The following is a 25,260-nucleotide window of genomic DNA, read 5'->3' as shown; positions in this document are numbered from 1 at the left end:
ATCTCTCATATATAAAGATGGGAGGCACAGGATTCCTTACGATATACTGGGGTGTATAGGATCTCTCATATATAAAGATGGGAGGCACAGGATTCCTCATGATATATTGGGGTGTATATGATCTCTTGTATATAAAGGTGGGAGGCACAGGATTCCTTACGATATACTGGGGTGTATAGAATCTCTCATATATAAAGGTGGGAGGCACAGGATTCCTCATGATATATTGGGGTGTATATGATCTCTTATATATAAAGATGGGAGGCACAGGATTCCTTACGATATACTGGGGTGTATAGGATCTCTCATATATAAAGGTGGGAGGCACAGGATTCCTCATGATATATTGGGGTGTATATGATCTCTTATATATAAAGATGGGAGGCACAGGATTCCTTACGATATACTGGGGTGTATATGATCTCTCATATATAAAGATGGGAGGCACAGGATTCCTCATGATATATTGGGGTGTATATGATCTCTTGTATATAAAGGTGGGAGGCACAGGATTCCTTACGATATATTGGGGTGTATAGGATCTCTCATATATAAAGATGGGAGGCACAGGATTCCTTACGATATATTGGGGTGTATAGGATCTCTTATATATAAAGGTGGGAGGCACAGGATTCCTTACGATATACTGGGGTGTATATGATCTCATATATAAAGGTGGGAGGCACAGGATTCCTCATGATATATTGGGGTGTATATGATCTCTCATATATAAAGATGGGAGGCACAGGATTCCTTACGATATATACTGGGGTGTATATGATCTCTTATATATAAAGATGGGTGGCACAGGATTCCTTACGATATATTGGGGTGTATATGATCTCTTATATATAAAGATGGGAGGCACAGGATTCCTTATGATATATTGGGGTGCATAGGATCCCTTATATATAAAGATGGGAGGCACAGGATTCCTTACGATATATTGGGGTGTATATGATCTCTTATATATAAAGATGGGAGGCACAGGATTCCTCATGATATATTGGGGTGCATAGGATCTTATATATAAAGGTGGGAGGCACAGGATTCCTCATGATATATTGGGGTGTATATGATCTCTTGTATATAAAGGTGGGAGGCACAGGATTCCTTACGATATACTGGGGTGTATATGATCTCTTATATATAAAGGTGGGAGGCACAGGATTCCTTATGATATATTGGGGTGCATAGGATCTCATATATAAAGGTGGGAGGCACAGGATTCCTCATGATATATTGGGGTGTATATGATCTCTTATATATAAAGGTGGGAGGCACAGGATTCCTCATGATATATTGGGGTGTATAGGATCTCTCATATATAAAGGTGGGAGGCACAGGATTCCTTACGATATATTGGGGTGCATAGGATCTCATATATAAAGGTGGGAGGCACAGGATTCCTCATGATATACTGGGGTGTATAGGATCTCTCATATATTAAAGGTGGGAGGCACAGGATTCCTTACGATATACTGGGGTGTATATGATCTCTTATATATAAAGATGGGAGGCACAGGATTCCTTACGATATACTGGGGTGTATATGATCTCTTATATATAAAGGTGGGAGGCACAGGATTCCTTACGATATACTGGGGTGTATAGGATCTCATATATAAAGGTGGGAGGCACAGGACTCCTTACGATATATATTGGGGTGCATAGGATCTCTTATATATAAAGGTGGGAGGCACAGGATTCCTTACGATATACTGGGGTGTATAGGATCTCTTATATATAAAGATGGGAGGCACAGGATTCCTTACGATATACTGGGGTGCATAGGATCTCATATATAAAAGTGGGAGGCACAGGACTCCTTACGATATATTTTGGGGTGCATAGGATCTCTTATATATAAAGGTGGGAGGCACAGGATTCCTTACGATATACTGGGGTGCATAGGATCTCATATATAAAAGTGGGAGGCACAGGACTCCTTACGATATATTTTGGGGTGCATAGGATCTCTTATATATAAAGGTGGGAGGCACAGGATTCCTTACGATATACTGGGGTGTATAGGATCTCTTATATATAAAGGTGGGAGGCACAGGATTCCTTATGATATATTGGGGTGCATAGGATCTCATATATAAAGGTGGGAGGCACAGGATTCCTTACAATATATTTTGGGGTGCATAGGATCTCTTATATATAAAGGTGGGAGGCACAGGATTCCTTACGATATATTGGGGTGTATATGATCTCTCATATATAAAGGTGGGAGGCACAGGACTCCTTACGATATATATTGGGGTGCATAGGATCTCATATATAAAGGTGGGAGGCACAGGATTCCTTACGATATATTGGGGTGTATAGGATCTCATATATAAAGGTGGGAGGCACAGGATTCCTTACGATATATTGGGGTGTATAGGATCTCTCATATATAAAGGTGGGAGGCACAGGATTCCTTACGATATACTGGGGTGTATAGGATCTCTTATATATAAAGGTGGGAGGCACAGGATTCCTTACGATATATTGGGGTGTATAGGATCTCTCATATATAAAGGTGGGAGGCACAGGACTCCTTACGATATATATTGGGGTGCATAGGATCTCATATATAAAGGTGGGAGGCACAGGATTCCTTACGATATATTGGGGTGTATAGGATCTCATATATAAAGGTGGGAGGCACAGGATTCCTTACGATATATTGGGGTGTATAGGATCTCTCATATATAAAGGTGGGAGGCACAGGATTCCTTACGATATACTGGGGTGTATAGGATCTCTTATATATAAAGGTGGGAGGCACAGGATTCCTTATGATATATTGGGGTGCATAGGATCTCATATATAAAGGTGGGAGGCACAGGATTCCTTACGATATATTGGGGTGTATAGGATCTCTCATATATAAAGGTGGGAGGCACAGGATTCCTTACGATATATTGGGGTGTATAGGATCTCATATATAAAGGTGGGAGGCACAGGATTCCTTATGATCTCAGCATGATGTCTCGGAGACAGCGAGGGGTGAATATGAATAATGCCGTTGGTCTGATGATTACAGCTGACGTTATGTGTGATACGTATAATGCCTTCCCATGTGAATGCTGGATCTTGGACCAGGGCTACACACTTGGGAGTGATATGAGGTATCACAGGAACCATTTTTATTTAGAAGTCCAGCTGGTTTATTTCAATCATCATAAACCACATCACTGAAAGCTTAAATCCATCCTGTGACGACACAGAATTTAATCTTAATTATGCCAGACGTATATTTTCAGTAGGCCAACAGACATAGACTATTGTTCATATTCAAAACAGTGAAGGACAAGCTATGCCGACTGATTAAATACTCAATGAGAGTTCACCTATTCTCACCTTCACCCCCCCCCAATAATAAATAATCTTTATATTTATATAGCGCTAACATATTCGGCAGCTCTTTACACACATTATCATCACTGTCCCCGATGGGGCTCGCAATCTAAATTCCCTATCAGTATGTCTTTGGAATGTGGGAGGAAACCAGAGAACCCGGAGGAAACCCACACAAACACGGGGAGAACATACAAACTCCTTGCAGATGTTGTCCTTGGTGGGGTTTGAACCCAGGACTCCACCGGGCTGCTCAGGATGATTGCCTGTGCCACAGATGTGGGTATCAAAAATGACCTACAGTATATCCTTATGCAGAGAGACTATACAGAACCACAGCGAAGGAACCATGGCTTCATCAAGAGAAATGCAGATTTGACATTCTACAGGATGCCAGTTTAAGGGACCACTGCCCTAGTTGGAGGAGTACAGTTCTGATCCATTGACCAACATTGAACCCATGGAGATGTTCAAAGAAGCCAGGTTGGGACAATCAGGTCACCTGGCCATGTACCTCAATGGATTGTCAGCTTCCTAAGCTTGTCGTTACCTCCTCTCTGTGGGTGCCCGCTAAAGCGAGGTGCCACTGCAGAGGGTAATCGGCCTTGGAGGCACCAAAGTTGCAGCTGCTCTAATCCCGGCAAGCCAGCGGAAGGGTGAGACTCTATTTATATTTATTCGGACTTGTCTATATGTTATTGTCTGATGGTGGTTCAAAATACTATTTCCACACTGTTTTACCCTCATCCTGTGTTGTCTGAGAGATATTCTACCCACGGGAAAAGGAACACCGGCATTCAATGGGATGAGCCATGGTCCATGCGGTGTTTTTAAAGACAGACAGGTCAGCAGACGAGAGCACCCATTGACCCTTGTGGCTCCACATAGTCTTTCTCTGGCATAAAGTAAAAAGTCCATACAATAGTGCTGATTTGCCCACTTGGGTTAGTCCAGCTTCTTAGTCCTATAGCAAAAGGCACATACTCCTAGTGATCTGCACACCTTCATATACTGTTTGAGACAAACAAGTCCCATTTTACAATTTGAACCACACCCAGGGGTGGAGATATGGTGAGCAGCCGTCCTGCCCAACTCTTCAGCTGCTCACAATAAATCCAGCCCTATCATGGCCAATTAACCCCTCTCAGTACTATGTGTACTAGAGCATTACTCCAGGTTTAGATCACAGATGACAACCATCTGTACGATACTTATCTCCCATCCACTATGTGTCCGGCGGCCACATACCTCCCCCACTCTGCCTAAAGCCGTGGGGCTTGGTACCTTCTACCGCAAGACAGGGGATTCTCAAGAGAGCATCGGCATTACCATGTATCTTACCAACTCTACGTTACACATGGAAGCGAAAATCCTGCAGAGCTAGAAACCAGCGGGTAACACAAGCATTTTTCCCCTTTTTCTCCTTCATTCACCTGAGTGGGGCATGGTGTGGTACTAACTTAAATTTTCACTTTAACAGCTTGTATTGCAATATGTCCACTGGACACTTTATGGTCAAGCATTCCTTTTCTACAATGAAATAATTTTTCTCACATGCCAACAGTTTCCTACTCCGGTAAAGAACAGGGTGCTCCTCTCCATGTTTCTCCTGAGAAAAGTCTGCTCCTAATCAGACTTCTGAGGCGTCTGTCTAGAGTACAAATTCCTTCTTAAAGTTGGGGGCTACCAGAACCGGCTGCTTAAAGAGCGCTACTTTCAGTTCTTGAAAGGTTGTCTCCGCCTCCGAAGTCCATTTGACCATAACCGATTTTGTCCCCTTAAGGAGGTCGGTCAGGGATGCAGCCATTATGGCGCATTTTGGGAGGAACCACCTGTAATACCCTACGATTCCCTGAAAGGTCCTAACTTGCTTTTTTTGAGAGTGGTCTCGGCCAGTTCTGAATTGTGTCCACTATACTGATCTGAGGTTTGAGATCTCTCCTCTACAGACTACATATCCTAGGTATTTGGCCTTTTCTTTCCCAATGGCCCTTTTTTTTTAATTTATAGAAAATCCGCCTTCCTGAGAGCATCAAACACCACCTGGACCTTTTTTCAGATGACTTCCCCCCCCAATCCAGGCTGAAGATCACGATATTGTCCAGGTACGCCACAACATAATTCTTATGAGGTGCCTCTGGAAGGTGGCCAGAGTTCCCTGCAGTCCGAATGGCATCCGGACATATTGGAAACATCCATTGAGCATAGAGAAAGCTGTCTTCTCCTTGGCTTCTTGTGACATGGAGATTTGCCAATATCCCTTTGTTAGAGCCAAGGTGATTATGCACCTTGCCTGTCCAAGTATCTCGATCGGCTCCTTGACTCGTGACATTGGATATCTGCGACCAGAACCAGATGTTTACACAGAGCCTGCTTCAGCTCCTGGAAAACCAGCTCAGTCTCAGCAGACCATTTAATCGTTGATGATCTTGTGCCTTGAAGGAGGTCCGTCAATAGTATCGCAGTTATGTCGAAACTTGGGATAAATCGTCGGTAGTCCCCACAATTTCAAGAAATGCCCTCACTTGCTTCTTGGAAAGCGATTGTGGTCAATTCTGAATTGCCTCAATCTTGTTTATCTGAAGCTTGATTTTGCCCCTCCTGACAACATACCCTAAGTATTTGGCCTCTTCCTTCCCTATGGCACAATTTTTGGAGGGGTTTACGGTGAACCCCGCATTCCTCAACACATCCAGGATTGCCTGTACCTTTGGTAGATTACCCCAGTCAGGACTGAAGACCACAATGTCATCTAGGTAGGCCGCAGCATATTTCTTATGTGCAGCCAGGACCCGATCCATAGCTCTCTGGAAGGTTGATGGAGCCCACTGCAGTCTGAAGGGCATTCTGGTGTACTTGAAACACCCATCAGGCATCGAGAAGGCTGTCTTCTCCTTAGCACTCTGGAACATGTTGATCTGCCAGTAGCCCTTTGTCACGTAGAGGGTTGTAATGTACCTCTCGGTTGCTAGTCTCTCAATGAGTTCATCCACACTGGGCATCGGATACGCATCACAACTGGAGACCTCATTCAGCCTGCGGTAATAATTGCAAAACCAACACTCACTGTCGGGCTTCGGCACGAGGAAGATTGGGCTCGACCATCCACTTTTTGACTTCTCAATCACCCCGAGGTCTAACATCCGAGATACTTCTTTAGTGCCTGAGGTTTACCCTTACATGTGGCTCTGTCAATACGTCCTGCTCGACCACCTGCATAAGCCCTGGCAACTTCGAGAACAGGTCACGGTTCTTCTGAAACAGTTTCCGGCTCTGGGCCGGCATTAGAGTCTCTGCAACTGTGACATCTTCCACTGTGGCTTTGGGGCTGGCTCCCAGGCAAGTGGTTTCTAGGACTCCCTATCTCGCCATGGCTTGAGCAAGTTCACATGGTATATTTGGTGCGGCTTCCTTCAGCCTGACTCGTGTATCTTGTAATTCACCTTGCTCAGTTTTTCCACCACCTTGTCTGGGCCTTGCCACTTGGCTAGGAACTTGCTCTCCACCATGGGAATAAGCACTAGCACACGGTCCCCGGGCTGGAACTGCCTGTGCCTGCAGAATATGCTCCTTCATGATGGGCATTATTGTCGCCATCCTCTCCTGTATACAGGCGACATGCTCTAAGACGCTCCGGTGTGGCGTGACCTCGGCTTCCCAGGTTTCCTTGGCGATGTCCAGGAGCCCTCGCGGATGTCAACCATACATTAGCTCGAATGGCGAGAAGCCAGTAGAGGCTTGAGGAACTTCTCTGACCGAAAAGAGCAGAAACGGAAGCAGATAGTCCCACTCTCGACCATCCTTCTCAGTTACCTTCTTGAGCATTGCCTTTAAGGTCTTAATGAAGCACTAGGCCATCTGTCTGTGCATGGTAGACTGAGGTTCGCAGCTGGGCAATATGAAGCACCTTACACAACTCCCTTGTTACCTTGCTCATGAAAGAGGTTCCCAGAACTGTCAAAATCTCCTTCAGCAGACTCATCCGTGCAAAAATATAGTTCCTGGGCGATACTCTTGGCTAAAGAGTTTCATAGGGGTACTGCTTCGGGGTACCGGTCGCATAGTCTATGACCACTATGATGTATTGGTGCAGATTTTACTAGAGGACCCACTAAATCTATGGCCACTGTCTCATCCTCGTCCCTTGCCAGGACGCACAAGGGGATCTCCTCCACTTCCGGCTGCGACAGGGATTTATCAGGGTTGAATTGGCTTTTGTCATTGGTAACTTGGCATCCCCGCCTTTTCCCACAAGTCCCAAAACATGCTGAAGTCCCGCCTGATTATCACTGGGTGTAGTAAGTCTTTCACAGCCCCAACCTCCATGGGACTAAAGGTACCTTCACACTAAATGACTTTGCAACGAGAACGACAACGATCCGTGACGTTGCAGCGTCCTGGATAGCGATATCGTTGTGTTTGACACGCAGCAGCGATCTGGATCCCGCTGTGATATCGCTGGTCGGAGCTAGAAGTCCAGAACTTTATTTGGTCATCAGATCGGCGTGTATCGTCGTGTTTGACACCAAAAGCAATGATACCAGCAATGTTTTACAGTGGTAACCAGGGTAAATATCGGGTTACTAAGCGCAGGGCATTGTAAAAGTAAAAAAAAAAAAAACACTACATACTCACCTTCTGATGTCTGTCACGTCCCCCGGCGTCCGCGCTGCTGCTCAGAGCTTCCTGCACTGAATGTGTCAGTGCCGGCCGTAAAGCAAAGCACAGCGGTGACGTCACCGCTGTGCTTTAGGGCCGGCGCTTACACAGTGCAGGGAAGCTGAAGGCGAGGGACGCGACAGACACGGCAATGTAAGTATGTAGTTTTTTTTTTTTTTTTACATTTACACTGGTAACCAGGGTAAACATCGGGTTACTAAGCGCGGCCCTGCGCTTAGTAACCCGATGTTTACCCTGGTTACCCGGGGACTTCGGCATCGTTGATCGCTGGAGAGCTGTCTGTGTGACAGCTCTCCAGCGACCACACAGTGACGCTGCAGCGATCTAGATCGTTGTCTAGATCGCTGCAGCGTCGCTAAATGTGACGGTACCTTTAGTGCACTGGCTTGTTTTTATCAACACTCTGGCGATGGGGCAGTCCTTGGCTTCTCCGTGGATACAGTGGACGCCCACATGTTTCCCTGGGATCAACTGGTGGGGTGTGTGGCCCTTATCAGGAACACCAAAATCCTTGAGTCCAACAGTTTTGACACCAACACCCCATTTATGGTCATGGGACATGAATGCTGCCCCTCTCCGGGCTAATAGTCCACACTGCAAGCGGGGATGAGCCTAGTACGAGCAGCGCCTGCCTAGGCTACAATCCATCTGCTCAAAAGACAAAGGACAACGGGCTGCTATGTGTGAAGGACCGTGACACCGCCAACAAATCAGGTCTTTACTGTAAGCCTTTTGCAATCCCTCAACAGCTCCTTGGGACCTCGGAGTCTTCCCCCCCAGTGGTGGCTCTGCTACCCCTCTTTTGGGACTCGGGCTCCCGCTGGGTACCCCAGTATAGAGATGCACCACCCACCCGGCTTCCTTAGGGATTTCTCAACCACCTGGTACCTTTCTACTAGGCCGACCAGGTCATCTGCATTTCAGAGATTCCCCTAGGGAGTGGATAAATCTGTCCATTACAACCCGCTCCACCATTTGGGCTGGGGTGGAGGCCTCCGTCTGCAACCATTTCTGCACCAGATACAGCAAATTGAACATTTGGGAGCGAGGAGGTTCATCACCGCAATACGCCCAGTGATGAACCCTTTGCGCTCGGACAGACAGTCACCCCTGAGCATGCCAGTATCTCAGTTTTTAGTTTGGCATATTCCTGGGCATCTTCTGAGGCTCGCCAGTTAGATAGGGGGCCAGCTGTTATGATCCCTAGTGGCTGAGGATCACAAATAGATCAGCAAGTGATTAAACTAAGGACGAGCTCTAGGGAGATGGTAACTGGACTGATCGCAAATCTGAACCTATCCAAAACAACTAGAGGTAGCCGGTGAACGTGCCTAAAAAATTCCTAGATGTCTCGAGCCAGCCTGAGGAACTAGCTACCCCTAAAGAGAAAGAAAGACCACGCTTGCCTCCAGAGAAATAATCCCCAAAGATATAGAAGCCCCCAACAAATATTAACGGTGAAGTAAGAAGAAGGCACATACATAGGGATGAAATCAGATTCAGCAAAAGAGGCCCACTAGTACTAGAAAGCAGAAAATAGAGCAGCGATCAGAAAAGACAAATCAATGCCCAATTTAGCACAAAAGGTCCGCCAAAATCTAGACACAAACTGGGATCCTCTGTCAGAAACAATGTTCTCAGGAATCCCGTGCAAACGAACCACATTTTGAAAAAACAGTGGAGCCAACTCAGAGGAGGAAGGCAACTTAGGCAAGGGCACCAAATGGACCATCTTAGAAAAAGATCACACACCACCCAGATGACAGACATTCTCTGAGAGACAGGGAGATCTGAAATAAAATCCATGGAAATGTGCGTCCAAGGCCTCTTCGGGACAGGCAAAGGTAACAGCAAACCACTGGCTCGAGAACAGCAAGGCTTAGCCCGAGCACAAATTCCACAAGACTGCACAAAGGAACGCACCTCCCGCGACAAGGAAGGCCACCAAAAAGACCTGGCCACCAAGTCTCTGGTACCAAATATTCCAGGATGGCCCGCCAACACCGAAGAATGAACCTCGGAGATGACTCTGTTGGTCCATCTATCCGGGACAAACAGTCTCTCCGGTGGACAGCGATCAGGTCTATCCGCATGAAACTCTTGCAGCACATGTCGCAAATCTGGGGAGATGGCAGACAAAATCACCCCTTCTCTAAGAATACCAGCCGGCTCTGAATCTCCAGGAGAGTCAGGCACAAAACTCCTAGAAAGAGCATCAGCCTTCACATTCTTCGAACCAGGCAGGTACGAAACCACGAAATCAAAACGAGAGAAAAACAACGACCAACGAGCCTGTCTGGGATTCAGCCGCTTGGCCGACTCAAGATAAATCAAATTCTTGTGATCAGTCAAGACCACCACACGATGCTTAGCTCCCTCGAGCCAATGTCGCCACTCCTCAATTGCCCACTTCATAGCCAACAACTCCCGATTACCGACATCATAATTCCGCTCGGCAGGCGAAAATTTTCTTGAAAAGAAAGCACATGGCTTCATCACAGAGTCATCGGAACTTCTCTGCGACAAAACAGCCCCCGCTCCAATCTCGGAAGCATCAACCTCCACCTGGAAGGGAAGTGAGACATCTGGCTGACATAAGACCGGAGCCGAAGAAAACCGGCGCTTCAGCTCCCGAAAGGCCTCCACAGCCGCAGAGGACCAATTAGTCACATCAGAACCTTTCTTGGTCAAATCCGTCAAAGGCTTAACAACACCAGAAAAATTAGCTATGAAGCGACGGTAAAAATTAGCAAAACCCAAGAACTTCTGAAGACTCTTAACCGATGTAGGCTGCGTCCAGTCATGAATAGCCTGAACCTTGACTGGGTCCATCTCAATAGTAGAAGGAGAAAAAATGAAACCCAAAAAAGAAATCTTCTGGACTCCAAAAAGACATTTTGAGCCCTTCACAAATAAAGCATTGTCACGCAGGACCTGAAAGACCATCCTGACCTGCTTAACATGAGACTCCCAATCATCCGAAAAAACCAGAATATCATCCAGATACACAATCATAAACTTATCCAGATATTCACGGAAGATGTCGTGCATAAAGGACTGAAAGACTGAAGGAGCATTAGAAAGTCCAAAAGGCATCACCAGGTACTCAAAATGGCCTTCAGGAGTATTAAATGCAGTTTTCCATTCATCACCCTGTTTTATACGCACAAGGTTATACGCACCACGAAGATCTATCTTGGTGAACCAACTAGACCCCCTAATGCGAGCAAACAAATCAGTTAACAATGGCAAAGGATACTGAAATTTGACCGTGATTTTATTCAAAAGGCGATAATCAATACAAGGTCTCAGGGAACCATCCTTTTTAGCCACAAAAAAGAATCCCGCACCAAGAGGGGAAGAGGACGGGCGAATATGTCCCTTCTCCAAAGACTCCTTTATATAACTCCGCATGGCAGCATGCTCCGGCACAGATAAATTGAAAAGTCGTCCCTTAGGAAACTTACTACCAGGAATCAAATTTATAGCACAATCACAGTCCCTATGAGGAGGTAGAGAATTGAGTTTGGGCTCATCAAATACATCCTGGTAGTCTGACAAAAACGTAAGGACTTCAGAAGGAGTGGACGAAGCAATTGACACCACAGGAGCGTCACCATGAATTCCCTGACAACCCCAACTTGACACAGACATAGCTTTCCAATCCAGGACTGGATTATGAGTCTGCAACCATGGTAGACCCAACACGACAACATCATGCAAATTATGCAATACCAGAAAGCGAATCACCTCCTGATGAACAGGAGTCATGCACATAGTCACTTGTGTCCAGTACTGAGGTCTGTTCGTAGCCAATGGTGTAGAATCAATTCCCCTTAGTGGAATAGGGAATTTTAAAGGCTCCAAATCAAAACCACAGCGCCTGGCAAATGACCAATCCATCAGACTCAGGGCAGCACCTGAATCTACAAAGGCATTAACCGGGTAAGATGACAGGGAACAAATCAGGGTAACAGACAAAATGAACTTAGGCTGTAAAGCACCAATGGTGACAGATTTATCAACCTTTTTTTTTTGCGCTTAGAGCATGCTGAGATAACATGAGCTGAGTCACCACAGTAAAAGCACAACCCATTTTGCCGTCTATAATTTTGCCGTTCACTTCTGGTCAGAATTCTGTCACATTGCATAGATTCAGGTGTCTGTTCAGAAGACACCGCCAAATGGTGCACAGGTTTGCGCTCCCGCAACCGCCGATCAATCTGAATGGCCAGAGTCATTGACTCATTCAGACCTGCAGGCATAGGGAACCCCACCATGACATTCTTAATGGCTTCAGAAAGACCTTCTCTGAAATTTGCAGCCAGGGCACACTCATTCCACTGAGTAAGCACCGACCATTTCCGAAATTTCTGGCAGTACACCTCTGCTTCATCTTGCCCCTGTGAGAGGGCCAATAACGCTTTTTCAGCCTGGTTCTCAAGATTAGGTTCCTCATAGAGCAATCCAAGGGCCAGAAAAAACGCATCCACACTGAGCAATGCAGGATCCCCTGGCGCCAATGCGAAGGCCCAATCTTGGGGGTCACCACGCAAAAAGGAAATAATAATCCTAACTTGCTGAATGGCATCACCAGAGGAACGAGGTTTCAAAGAAAGAAACAACTTACAATTGTTCTTAAAATTTAGGAACCTAGATCTATCTCCAGAAAACAACTCCGGAATAGGTATCCTAGGCTCAGACATAGGACTGTGAACAACAGAATCCTGAATACTCTGAACTCTAGCAGCAAGATGATCCAGACTGGAAGCCAAGCTCTGGACATCCATGTCAGCAGCTGAACTCGGAGCCACACCAAGATTAAGAGGAGGAGAGAAGCTAGCACAGCAGCTAGACACACGGCAACAACAAGAAAAAAAAAAAAAAATTCTCAAGGCTTCTTTTCTCCTGCTTCTGCCATGCAATTAACACTTTGCGGGCCGGCTGTACAGTTATGATCCCTAGTGGCTGAGGATCACAAATAGATCAGCAAGTGATTAAACTAAGGACGAGCTCTAGGGAGATGGTAACTGGACTGATCGCAAATCTGAACCTATCCAAAACAACTAGAGGTAGCCGGTGAACGTGCGTAAAAAAATTCCTAGACGTCTCGAGCCAGCCTGAGGAACTAGCTACCCCTAAAGAGAAAGAAAGAAAGACCTCGCTTGCCTCCAGAGAAATAATCCCCAAAGATATAGAAGCCCCCAACAAATATTAACGGTGAAGTAAGAAGAAGGCACATACATAGTGATGAAATCAGATTCAGCAAAAGAGGCCCACTAGTACTAGAAAGCAGAAAATAGAGCAGGGGTCTATGCGATCAATAAAAAACCCTTACAAAATATCCATCCTGAGATTTCAAGAACCCACACACCAACTAACGGTGTGTGGGGAGAAACTCAGCCCACTAGAGCAACCAGCAAGCGAGGGAATTACATTTTAGCAAGCTGGAACAGAAAACATGATAAACACTGCTGATCAAAAAATGAGCAAACAAAACTTAGCTTATCCTGGATGGACTGGGAGCAAGGTAGTCAGAAGGAATCTGAGTAGCACTGATTACATCGACAGCCGGCAACAAGAGGAAGTAAAACAGAGCTATATAGGAACCTCCCAGAGGATAACGAACCAGCTGATAGCTAGAGACCAGCAGGATAACAGGCAAAGCCACCAGGGGGAGCCCAAAGCAAAAGTCACACCATACCACCAGTGACCACAAGAGGGAGCCTGTTATGACCCCAATGGCAGAGGGTCTCAGGAATAAATACCAAGTCTGCAAACACAAAAAACCAGCTCATAGGGCAGTGGTAACTGGGCTGACCATATATCTAATCCTAGCACCACAAATAGCAGTAGCCGGGGAACGTGCCTACGTTGGTTCTAGACGTCTCGCGCCAGCCGGAGAACTAACTAACCCTAGAAGGGAAAAGAAAGACCTTTCTTGCCTCCAGAGAAAAGACCCCAAAAGTTGGATACAAGCCCCCAACAAATAATAACGGTGAGGTAAGAGGAAAAGACAAACATAAGAATGAGCTAGGTATTTAGCAAAGAGAGGCCCACTAGCTAATAGCAGAATATAGTAAGATGACTTATATGGTCAGCAAAAACCCTATTAAAATATCCACGCTGGATATTCAAGAACCCCCGAACCGACTAACGGCCGGGGGGAGAACACCAGCCCCCTAGAGCTTCCAGCAAGGTCAAAACACACATTTAGTACAAGCTGGACAAAAATAGAAGCAAAGCAAATAACCCAAAAAACAAAGAAGCAAGACTTAGCTTAATTTTGCAAGAAGCAGGACCAGCAGACTGGAGCAACAGAAGGATCTGATTACAACGATGCCAGGCACTGGACTAAGGATCCAGGAAGTTTATATAGCGACACCCCTGGACTAACGACCCAGGTGAGTGCCAAACTGAAGAAAGACAATCCCAGAGTCATATCACTAGTGACCACAAGAGGGAGCCAAAAAGTCAATTCACAACAGGAGCCTGAACACAGAGTTCACAACAGCCAGCACCTCCGCCATCGGGTCTGACGGCAGTCTCTCTCGCTCCGCTACACACTCAAAAACATTCAGAAATGCCTCTACAGCATCACCCGGCGTCATTTACTGCATCGCTCATCTTATTGCCTTCCGGACGTACGTGTCTTCACCTGGACTTGTGGAATGGGCTTCCGGTCTCCCACGAACTGCCTCGGCAAGCAACTCAATCTGCTGCTTCTGTTGTCTGAACTGGTCCTGTTGGTATTGCTGGTGTTGTTGGAGCTGTTGATGCTGTGGCATCTGCTGGGTCAGCAACTTACTTGTCTCCTGATGTGTCAGCTGTTGCTGCTAACGTCGTCTGCTGCTTGTGGCCTCCTTTACCCAGGACATGCGGTTTGACCACAGCTGCTACTGGTGTTCGTTGCCCACATTCAAAACACCACTTGTGGTAGTTCAACTCACTCGGCGGTACACGAAGGTAGAAAACCGGAACACTGTCTCTTTAAATCTTCGGTTGGTTTATTATATGGCGGCATAAACCAAATTGAAGGGGAAATAAACACAGCCCTTCAGGCAAAAACAGGAAAACCACAAAGAAAACAAAATACTGTAACGAGAGTCCATACTTTTTTGGGTAGCAGCCCACCTTGCAGCAACACAGGTTCAGCCTTTCCTCCTAAGGACACAAAACACTGAAGGTCCTCCCTCCAGTCCTGCTGAACAAAGACTACCCAGCTATTTTAGCGCTAGACCGTGTGACTCCTCCCACATGTGACTCAACACATGATTGTGACATCACACAGGTACAGTCAGCACATGGCGGTGCCGGCTCTACAGGTGAAGATAAGGTGGACACCCTCCCACCCACTCTATGGATGTCCACATAAAACCAGCCCATTTATGCAACTTAGCTTAATCCTCACAACACTTAGTGTGCTGGAGGAAAATACTCTGCGTTTCACATCACTGACGCCATTAAGCGCAGTGACACATATCTTCCCTCCAGTACTCTGCCAGTGCCTTTGTCACAGCACACACAGTGACTGCACCAGGAGAATAGTGCATGCAGCTCTGGAGTATAATGCAGGATGTAACTCAGGATCAGTAATGTATGTACACAGTGCCTGCACCAGGAGAATAGTGCATGTAGCTCTGGAGTATAATGCAGGATGTAACTCAGGATCAGTAATGTAATGTATGTACACAGTGACTGCACCAGCAGAATAGTGAGTGCAGCTCTGGGGTATAATACAGGAGGTAACTCAGGATCAGTAATGTAATGTATGTACACAGTGACTGCACCAGCAGAATAATGAATGCAGCTCTGGGGTATAATGCAGGATGTAACTCAGGATCAGTAATGTAATGTATGTACACAGTGACTGCACCAGGAGAATAGTGCATGCAGCTCTGGAGTATAATGCAGGATGTAACTCAGGATCAGTAATGTAATGTACTGTATGTACACAGTGACTGCACCAGCAGAATAGTGAGTGCAGCTCTGGGGTATAATACAGGATGTAACTCAGGATCAGTAATGTAATGTATGTACACAGTGACTGCACCAGCAGAATAGTGAGCGCAGCTCTGGGGTATAATACAGGATGTAACTCAGGATCAGTAATGTAATGTATGTACACAGTGACTGCACCAGCAGAATAGTGAGCGCAGCTCCTGAGTATAATACAGGAGGTAACTCAGGATCAGTAATGTAATGTATGTACACAGTGACTGCACCAGCAGAATAGTGAGTGCAGCTCTGGGGTATAATACAGGAGGTAACTCAGGATCAGTAATGTAATGTATGTACACAGTGACTGCACCAGCAGAATAGTGAGTGCAGCTCTGGATTATAATATAGGAGGTAACTCAGGATCAGCAGTGACTGCACGAGCAGAATAGTGAGTGCAGCTCTGGAGTATAATATAGGAGGTAACTCAGGATCAGCAGTGACTGCACCACTCTTTCTTCTGCGCACTGATTGCTTATATAGATGTGATTTGACGTGTGATCAGTTTTATGTTTTGGGTCATTGGTGGATTGATTGTCTGATCTTTACCTGCTCGCCTGTTGTCCAGCCATAATGTTTTCTCATTTGTCGGGATAAAATGTGCACAGTTGTGTTTCATGGTTTGGGATCTCTTGCTCCAGTGTTGGGGTCCATAGTCTTGTTGCTAGAACCCAATACCTCCTTTTGTGAGTTGTTCTTTGGTGAGGAGCATGTGTAGCTGGCCCGGACCTCCTCTCCCTCCTCCATGGGCTTGTTGACTCTCTTCTCAGGAACACATATGGTCTACTCACTGATGAGTCGCTCGGTGGACGGCTCGTTTGTGCTTCACTTGGCTTTTGGACGTGTTCTCTCGAGAGGGCACTTTGTAGCTACGCACGTGGTAACAGCTGGGTCCCTCCAAGCCAAATTCTGCAAATATGTAGAGAAATAGAACTGGAAAGAGAGGACGTCCAGATCTGTCAGGGCGGACATGGTGGGGGGCTTGGTAGAGGGTCTCTGGATGGGGCTATCATGACTCATCCTGTGTTCTACCAGATAAACCTTTTATGAGCGGAGGGGCATCGACCTTCTGCACCATTGGCCGTAGCATCAATGGCGCATTCAGCCTGAGAAATAAATGCGTACATCGGGTAGACAGCGGGAGCGGGGCCATTTGGTCCCCGTCTGTTCGTGTTCTATATTTACTATTATCTCAGACCTCGCCTGATCTCTGCCATTTATCTCACAAGTTCCAGCAGACATTTAATGTTAACTCTGTGCGGCACAGATTAGTGAGGCCTCATTATTGGGTCCTACTATGTGTTGGGCTCCATCTCTAGTCACATTTCTACAATGTTCTGTGTGACTCTTCTGTGAAATCCTCCGTCATTTCTCCATCTTATGCCAGTAAACCTTCGTCGTTGTTCTCTGCGGCGTGTGGGACTGAAGATGAATGAAAGTGACCCCACCATGCATCACCTCCGCGTATCATTCTGTGTCCCCTCTAATGTGACGACCGCAGTTAATGTGAATTATCCAGACGTCTATTTTCAGTAGGTGAAGAACCATAGACTGATGTCATAGGAGATGTAAAAGTTGACTCTTGGTATTTTTGAATGGCTGCTGTTCGCCTCTTAGATCAGCTCCTTCAGGGTATTGTCTGCTATCTTTGCAACACAGGGACGCTCTGCTGATTGTGTGAGACCGAAGAAGGACCCCATGACAGTGGCCCATAGCGTGCGCTGTCTATATAGACGTCTAGGAACTCCCGGCAGCCGGAGGAGGCACCTGAACTCTCCATCTCACCGGTGCCTTGGGAACACGTCACCTGTATCCGCCAAAATCATAGGAAAGGGAAGCGTAGGGCCATCCCCTGTCCTGTCTTTATGTGCTGGATTATCCCGTAGCCTGTATAACCGCACAGTCCTAGTGTGAGACCTCTGCAAGCTACGAACCTGTGGAGATCGCTCAGCACCCTCCTTGTTCTGATGGATTCCGGATCATCAGGCGACTTGTCTCTTGTCACTCATGTCCTCTGGGCCTCTGCTCCCATGTCGGATGCCTGATGCTTAATATTTCGATCTCCCCCGCTATTGGCGATGGCAGCGATACATGTTGAGTAGACATGTTTAGGATTCACATTCCCCAAATCTAGTGAAATCAGCAGATTGATGGATTTGGTGCTGGATCAGATCATTAATTTTAACTTGAGCTCCTGTAATACATGAAGGTAAAAACAACCTCCTTCCATTTTGCTCCTTGGCGAATATATCGGCCTTAGTGCCATCAAGACACTAAATGTTTGCCTGGGTACTAGGTTTACTTAGTGAAGTCATATCTGGGGGCCACGGTGTAATCGGGTGTGTAATAAATGGAGAACAGGGCGAAGCAGCTGGATTCCCTCTAATGAGACTTCATTAAAGGCAGCAGCTGACATTGTGCCGTGCCCTCCACAACTGGAGCTTAACCCTTTACTGAGTGTCAGTGCCAGCCACAGTGGCTCCAACAGTCATCGACATACAAAGGGGTTATCCAGGAGGGTCCTAACACAATCCTAATGACACAGGACCCCAGAAATGTCCAGCCTCGTCATCAATAACCACAGAGCATGGTATCACTGACGTCTACACAGCCGCAGTCTGAGGCTGACTCCTCATCACCTACACTGTGTTATTAGGGTAGGCTGGAGTTACACTATCGATATAAAAATCGGTCTGATTTTGTTGCAGGAGAGTTGGACGAGTTTCATGCGTTTTTTGTGCGAGTACAGTCCGACTTTTCCCACCTAGCATCCGATTTATGTCCCAATGCTGTGCGATTTACATCAGGCTGCAGTGCGATTTTTAACATGAGCTTTTACATAGAGAAATTCTCTAAGTCATTTACACATCATTTAAAAACGAAATTGTCACGATAATGTGAATATGCCATGTTTGAGTCTGCCTAACTTTACAAGACACACGCTGTGGGCTATTCCACCCCCCCCCCTCTTCTCTTCTGCCTGCTGCTGTGTGTGTGTGTGTGTGAATCCTAAACCTCTCATTTCCCCCCTCCCAAAAGAATTGTTATGGTCCTTGTAGCTGCATCAAACAATCCTCCCATCTAGTACCAGCTAAAACTGGTATAAGGCCCTTCCACACGGCAGGGATTTCTTTGTTCTATTATAGTGATTTATTGGGCCACCGATTTGGGCTAGAAATATAAGGAGTACATATTACTGTCAACCACTGTAAGGGCTAGCAGCTAAATGCAACGAGTGCAAAGTGCGGATTTCTCCTAAACAGAGTGGAATAGCTAGCCCGAGTTTAGACTCATTATGAGTATTATAAGTTTTCGTACCAATATGTGCACCCTGGCAGGTAGGCGAGGGTGCAGGTAAACCAGCCCCTAGTGATGTCACAATCCTACAAGTATAAGTTACAGCCAGTCAGCCCAGCCTTCAGTCTTGCCTGAAAAGCTGTTGCACCAGGACCCTCTGATGAATTGGGATATCTGGCTCCTCCCACCAGCATGGTTAGGTACGATGATCTAGGCAACATGCAAGTGTTTATCTTTTTGAATCCCTGTTTTTTTGTAATTGCTTTGTACATACTTTGTCTCATATTGTAAAATCTTTTTATGCCTTCTGTAAACACTGCCTACCTTTTGGAGTAAACTATAAAATTACTAGTTGTCGCTCTATGCTCTATAACGAATTTTTCACATGCCTGAAGTTAATTACGCTACTAATTTGGGTTAGCTCGAACCCTTCTGTTGAGGAATCAGAGCAGGTGGCAGTGAACGGTGTTCTGGGCTAGGCAGGTGAGCTGGCAGCGACGGAACGGGGTTTTATAAGCTATTGTCTGGCTGCGGCCTGAGCATTTACTATTCCCTCGCTGCAGCGTGCCTGCTAGCCAGTCCACAGTGAAGCGGCTCATCCGGCGACTAATTATCCCAGGTGTAGTTCCCTGACTAACCTGAGGGTAGGGGGGCGTCAGAGAGCCCCAAGTTCTGAAGCGGAACTGCAAAGCGGGATATCCATAAATCCCTGCAGTTCGTGATATTGTAGCAGCAGTGGGATAACTAAAATAAGCCCCTACAGTAAATTGAGAGGTCAATAGCCTTGTTTGTGTTTTCATCACATTGTAGCAGTGGAAGGGTAACTAAGATAAGCCCCCTGCACATGTGATTGTCGTGTATATATATATAGTACCTTGCGAAAGTATTCGGCCCCCTGGAACTTTTCCACCTTTCCCCACATATCAAGCTTCAAACATAAAGATACCAAATGTAAATTTTTGGTGAAGAATCAACAACAAGTGGAACACAATTGTGAAGTTGAACAAAATTTATTGGTTATTTTAAATTTTTGTGGAAAATCAAAACCTGAAAAGTGGGGCGTGCAATATTATTCGTCCCCTGTAACTTAATACTTTGTTGCGCCACCTCTTCCTGCGATTACAAGTCTCTTGGGGTTTGTCTCTATCAGTTTTGTACATTGAGAGACTGAAATTCTTGCCCATTCTTCCTTGGCAAACAGCTCGAGCTCAGTGAGGTTGGATGGAGATCGTTTGTGATCAGCAGTTTTCAGCTCTTTCCACAGATTCTCGATTGGATAGAGCTCTGGACTGTGACTTGGCCATTCTAACACCTGGATACGTTTATTTGTGAACCATTCCATTGTAGATTTTGCTTTATGTTTGGGATCATTGTCTTGTTGGAAGACAAATCTCCGTCCCAGTCTCAGGTCTTTTGCAGACTCCAACAGGTTTTCTTCAAGAATGGTCCTGTATTTGGCTCCATCCATCTTCCCATCAATTTTAACCATCTTCCCTGTCTCTGCTGAGGAAAAGCAGGCCCAAACCATGATGCTGCCACCACCATGTTTGACAGTGGGGATGGTGTGTTCAGGGTGATGAGCTGTGTTGCCTTTACACCAAACATATCGTTTGGCATTGTTGCCAAAAAGTTTGATTTTGGTTTCATCTGACCAGAACACCTTCTTCCACATGTTTGGTGTCTCCCAGGTGGCTTGTTGCAAACTGTAAACAACACTTTTTATGGATATCTTTGAGAAACGGCTCCCGTCTGTGCTCTCTTCTTTGACCTGTCTACCCCATGTTCTCTCCCTTCGTCTGCTGTCTAAAGATGGATACCAAAAGAGAACATGTCTCACCTGAAACTGAGGGGCCCACTGCACGCACCCCATCTTTAGACCCACCAGGCCGGGTACATGTTACGGCTAGATGTTTCACAAAATTGGTGGTGCATGGTATACACACTCCTACAGGTTAGTACAAGAGATTGCTAGTGTTACAATGACCTTTTCCATTGATGTGGAGGGCTGTGTTTGCCTGGGATACCCTTATGAGGGCTTGGTTTTCACTGGATGTATTTGTTAAAATGCATTGATGCAAGGATATTTGTATTATTGTACGGGGGGCCACTTTACATCTGGTGTCTTTGTTCATTAACACTTTCATGACTTTGTCTGTGTTTTTTAATTGTTTTGTATTGGTCTATAATAAAGCTGTTTAATATTTTTATACAAAAACTCCCATTGTTTCTCCGGTGCTTTCATTAGTTCATATGTGGAGGTATATTGACTAAATTAGTGACTAATTGGGGTCACAACATGAATCTGGAAAATGTTATACTGGTCCATGACTTAGTGGTCTGTGGTGGTCCGTGGCTTAGTGGTCTGTGGTGGTCCATGACGTGGTGTTCCATGACTTAGTGGTCTGTGGCTTACTAGTCTGTGGTGGTCCATGAGTTAGTGGTCCGTGGTGGTCCATAGCTTAGTGTTCTGTGGTGGTCCATGACTTAGTGGTCTGTGGTGGTCCGTTGCTTTAGTGGTCTGTGGCTTACTGGTCTGTGGTGGTCTGTGACTTAGTGGTCTGTGGTGGTCCATGAGTTAGTGGTCTGTGGTGGTCCATGGCTTAGTGGTGGTCTGTGACTTGGTGGTCTGTGGCTTAGTGGTCTGTGGTGGTCCATGAGTTAGTGGTCTGTGGTGGTCCATGACTTTGTGGTCTGTGGTGGTCCATCAGTTAGTGGTCTGTGGTGGTCCATGACTTTGTGGTCTGTGGTGTTTCATAGCTTTAGTGGTCTGTGGTGGTCCATGGCTTAGTGGTCTGTGGTGGTTCATGGCTTAGGGTTCTGTGGTGGTCCATGACTTAGTGGTCTGTGGTGGTCCGTTGCTTTAGTGGTCTGTCGTGGTCTGTGGTGGTCCATGACTTAGTGGTGGTCAATGGCTTAGTGGTCTGTGGTGGTACATGACTTTGTGGTCTGGTGTTCCATAGCTTTAGTGGTGGTCTGTGGCTTAGTGGTCTGTGGTGTTCCATGATTTTGTGGTCTGTGGTGTTCCATAGCTTTAGTGGTCTGGTGGTCCATGGCTTAGTGGTCTGTGGTGGTCCATGACTTTGTGGTCTGTAGTGTTCCATAGCTTTAGTGGTCTGTGGTGGTCCATGGCTTAGTGGTCTCTGGTGGTCTGTGGTGGTCCATGACTTTGTGGTCTGTAGTGTTCCATAGCTTTAGTGGTCTGTGGTGGTCCATGGCTTAGTGGTGGTCTGGAGCTTAGTAGTCCGTGGCTTATTGGTGGTCTGTGGTGTCCAGGAGACTTGGTGGTCTGTGTTCCATGGCTTAGTGGTGGTCCGTGGCTTAGTGGTCTGTGGCTTAGTGGTCTGTGGTGTTCCATTTCTTTAGTGGTCTGTGGTGGTCCATCCATGGCTTAGTGGTCTGTGGTGGTCCATGGCTTAGTGGTCTGTGGCTTAGTGGTCTATGGTGGTCCATGACTTTGTGGTCTGTGGTGTTCCATAGCTTTAGTGGTCTGTGGCGGTCCGTGGCTTAGTGGTGGTCCATGACTTAGTGGTCTGTGGTGGTCCATGGCTTAGTGGTGGTCTATGGCTTAGTGGTCTGTGGTGGTCCATGACTTTGTGGTCTGTGGTGTTCCATAGCTTTAGTGGTCTGAGGTGGTCCGTGGCTTAGTAGTGGTCCATGACTTAGTGGTCCGTGGCTTAGTGGTCTGTGGCTTTGTGGTCTGTGGTGGTCTGTGGCTTTGTGGTCTGTGGTGGTCCATAGCTTAGTGGTCTGTGGTGTTCCTGCTGCATGGGTTTAGCCACAGGTGGCGCCTCAGAGAAGGGCATGGGCGGCACGGAGATCTGCCTTTGTGTCAATGCCCCATTGTAGCAGCTCCCGGGGCGACTGGAGAGCTGCACTCTGGAATGGTGTCCTCCGCCTCCTCTGACTTCTTCTGCCTTCTTGTTTCCTACTCTCCTCTACATGTAAATGGTGGGACAGTTTAGATGGCGAGATACGGGTGGCAGAACAGATAAAGAATAAAGGCCAAGGGGGATTCTTCTGTCTTCAGGGACGTTTCCTTCGCTGCCCCCTTCTCCTGGTGTTAAATGTTTTGTCGTCTTCCAAGTTGGTGAAGACACCAAATAAAAGGTCAGAAGTTCCTTCCTTTGTGCGGAGGTGAAAGTGGGGGGCTCAGGGCTTCTGTGCCTTTCTCTGCAACAGGGGCTGAATAGAAAGTAGAGGAGAAAAAGTGCTGCAGAGCGAGCGGACGGAAGGCAGCGCCTGTGAATAAAGCCCCCTGCATATTTTATAGGGGGCCAGAGACTCGGGACTCCGTTGTTTCAGCCACTGTGAAAGCTTGTCAGGCTGGCAGATAAACGATGTGTCGCCCATTCAAGGAACATACACTTCCGCAAGGCGCTATTGTCCTGGCGGATTTATATCAGGAACCAGTAACCCTGTCCCTCTTTTTTTTTTTTTTCCCCCGTCTCTTGACCGTCCCTGAAATTCTGCTTGTCCTGCGCTCCACTCCCTGGGGTCACAACGCCACAGAGAGCAACACTGAGCGCACCTGAGGGGCTCATCCCTTCCCATCCTCCCAGGATTAGCTGCTCCTTGTGTTCATAAGCTGCACCGAGCTGGACGGAGGCGCTGATGGGTCTGCGAGGGGTAGGTCACTTGGGGCATCTCATGTCACCAGGGAAATGTGCACCCTGTGGTATCAATATCCAAGGGTACGCACCCAGTCTGTGGGGTGGTGCTCAACGTGTCACTGGTGGGTATATGCCCTGTCTGTAGGGTGGTGTACGCCAAGTCACTGGTGGGTATATGTCCTGTCTATGGGGTGGTGTACACCATGTCACTGGTGGGTATATGCCCTGTCTGTAGGGTGGTGTACGCCATGTCACTGGTGGCTATATGTCCTGTCTGTAGGGTGGTGCAAGCCATGTCACTGGTGGGTATATGCCCTGTCTGTATGGTGGTGTACGCCATGTCACTGGTGGGTATATGCCCTGTCTGTAGGGTGGTGTACGCCTTGTCACTGGTGGGTATATGCTCTGTCTGTAGGGCGGTGTACACCATGTCACTGGTGGGTATATGCTCTGTCTGTAGGGTGGTGTCCGCCATGCCACTGGTGGGTATATGTCCTGTCTGTAGGGTGGTGCACACCATGTCACTGGTGGGTGTATGCTCTGTCTGTAGGGTGGTGTACACCATGTCACTGGTGGCTTTATGCCCTGTCTGTAGGGTGGTGTACACCATGTCACTGGTGGGTATATGCTCTGTCTGTAGGGTGGTGTCCGCCATGCCACTGGTGGGTATATGTCCTGTCTGTAGGGTGGTGCACACCATGTCACTGGTGGGTATATGTCCTTTCTGTAGGGTGGTGTACACCATGTCACTGGTGGGTATATGCTCTGTCTGTAGGGTGGTGTACACCATGTCACTGGTGGGTATATGTCCTATCTGTAGGGTGGTGCACGCCTTGTCACTAGTGGGTGTATGCTCTGTCTGTAGGGTGGTGTACACCATGTCACTGGTGGGTATATGCTCTGTCTGTAGGGTGGTGTACACCATGTCACTGGTGGGTATATGTCCTATCTAGGGCGGTGTACACCATGTCACTGGTGGGTATATGCTCTGTCTGTAGGGTGGTGTACACCATGTCACTGGTGGGTATATGTCCTATCTAGGGTGGTGTACACCATGTCACTGGTGGGTATATGCTCTGTCTGTAGGGTGGTGTACACCATGTCACTGGTGGGTATATGTCCTATCTAGGGTGGTGTACACCATGTCACTGGTGGGTATATGTCCTATCTGTAGGGTGGTGCACGCCTTGTCACTGGTGGGTATATGCTCTGACTGTAGGGTGGTGTACGCCATGCCACTGGTGGGTATATGCCCTGTCTGTGGGGTGGTGTACACCATGTCACTGGTGGGTATATGTCCTATCTGTAGGGCGGTGTACACCAT

General features: G+C 46.9%; 1 protein-coding gene across 4 annotated transcripts in view; it reads left to right on the top strand.

Annotated features, from left to right (window-relative positions):
* SLC6A9 (solute carrier family 6 member 9) overlaps positions 1-25,260 on the top strand; it is a 319,069-nt gene that overhangs the window by 130,828 nt on the left and 162,981 nt on the right. The window contains exon 1 of one of the 4 annotated variants that reach the window (XM_077276150.1): positions 23,646-23,952. The exons of the other annotated variants lie outside the window; for them this stretch is intronic. Within the exon in view, the coding sequence (XP_077132265.1) occupies positions 23,938-23,952 (15 nt within the window). The 5' untranslated portion in view covers positions 23,646-23,937. Of the gene's footprint in view, positions 1-23,645; positions 23,953-25,260 lie in introns of those variants that run through there. 4 annotated transcript variants of the gene reach the window in all.

This window comes from Ranitomeya variabilis, chromosome 8 (genome assembly GCF_051348905.1).
Source record: "Ranitomeya variabilis isolate aRanVar5 chromosome 8, aRanVar5.hap1, whole genome shotgun sequence".
Lineage (NCBI taxonomy): Eukaryota > Metazoa > Chordata > Amphibia > Anura > Dendrobatidae > Ranitomeya > Ranitomeya variabilis.
The sequence above is the reverse complement of the archived record's forward strand: the minus strand, read 5'-3'. Positions and strand labels throughout refer to the sequence as shown.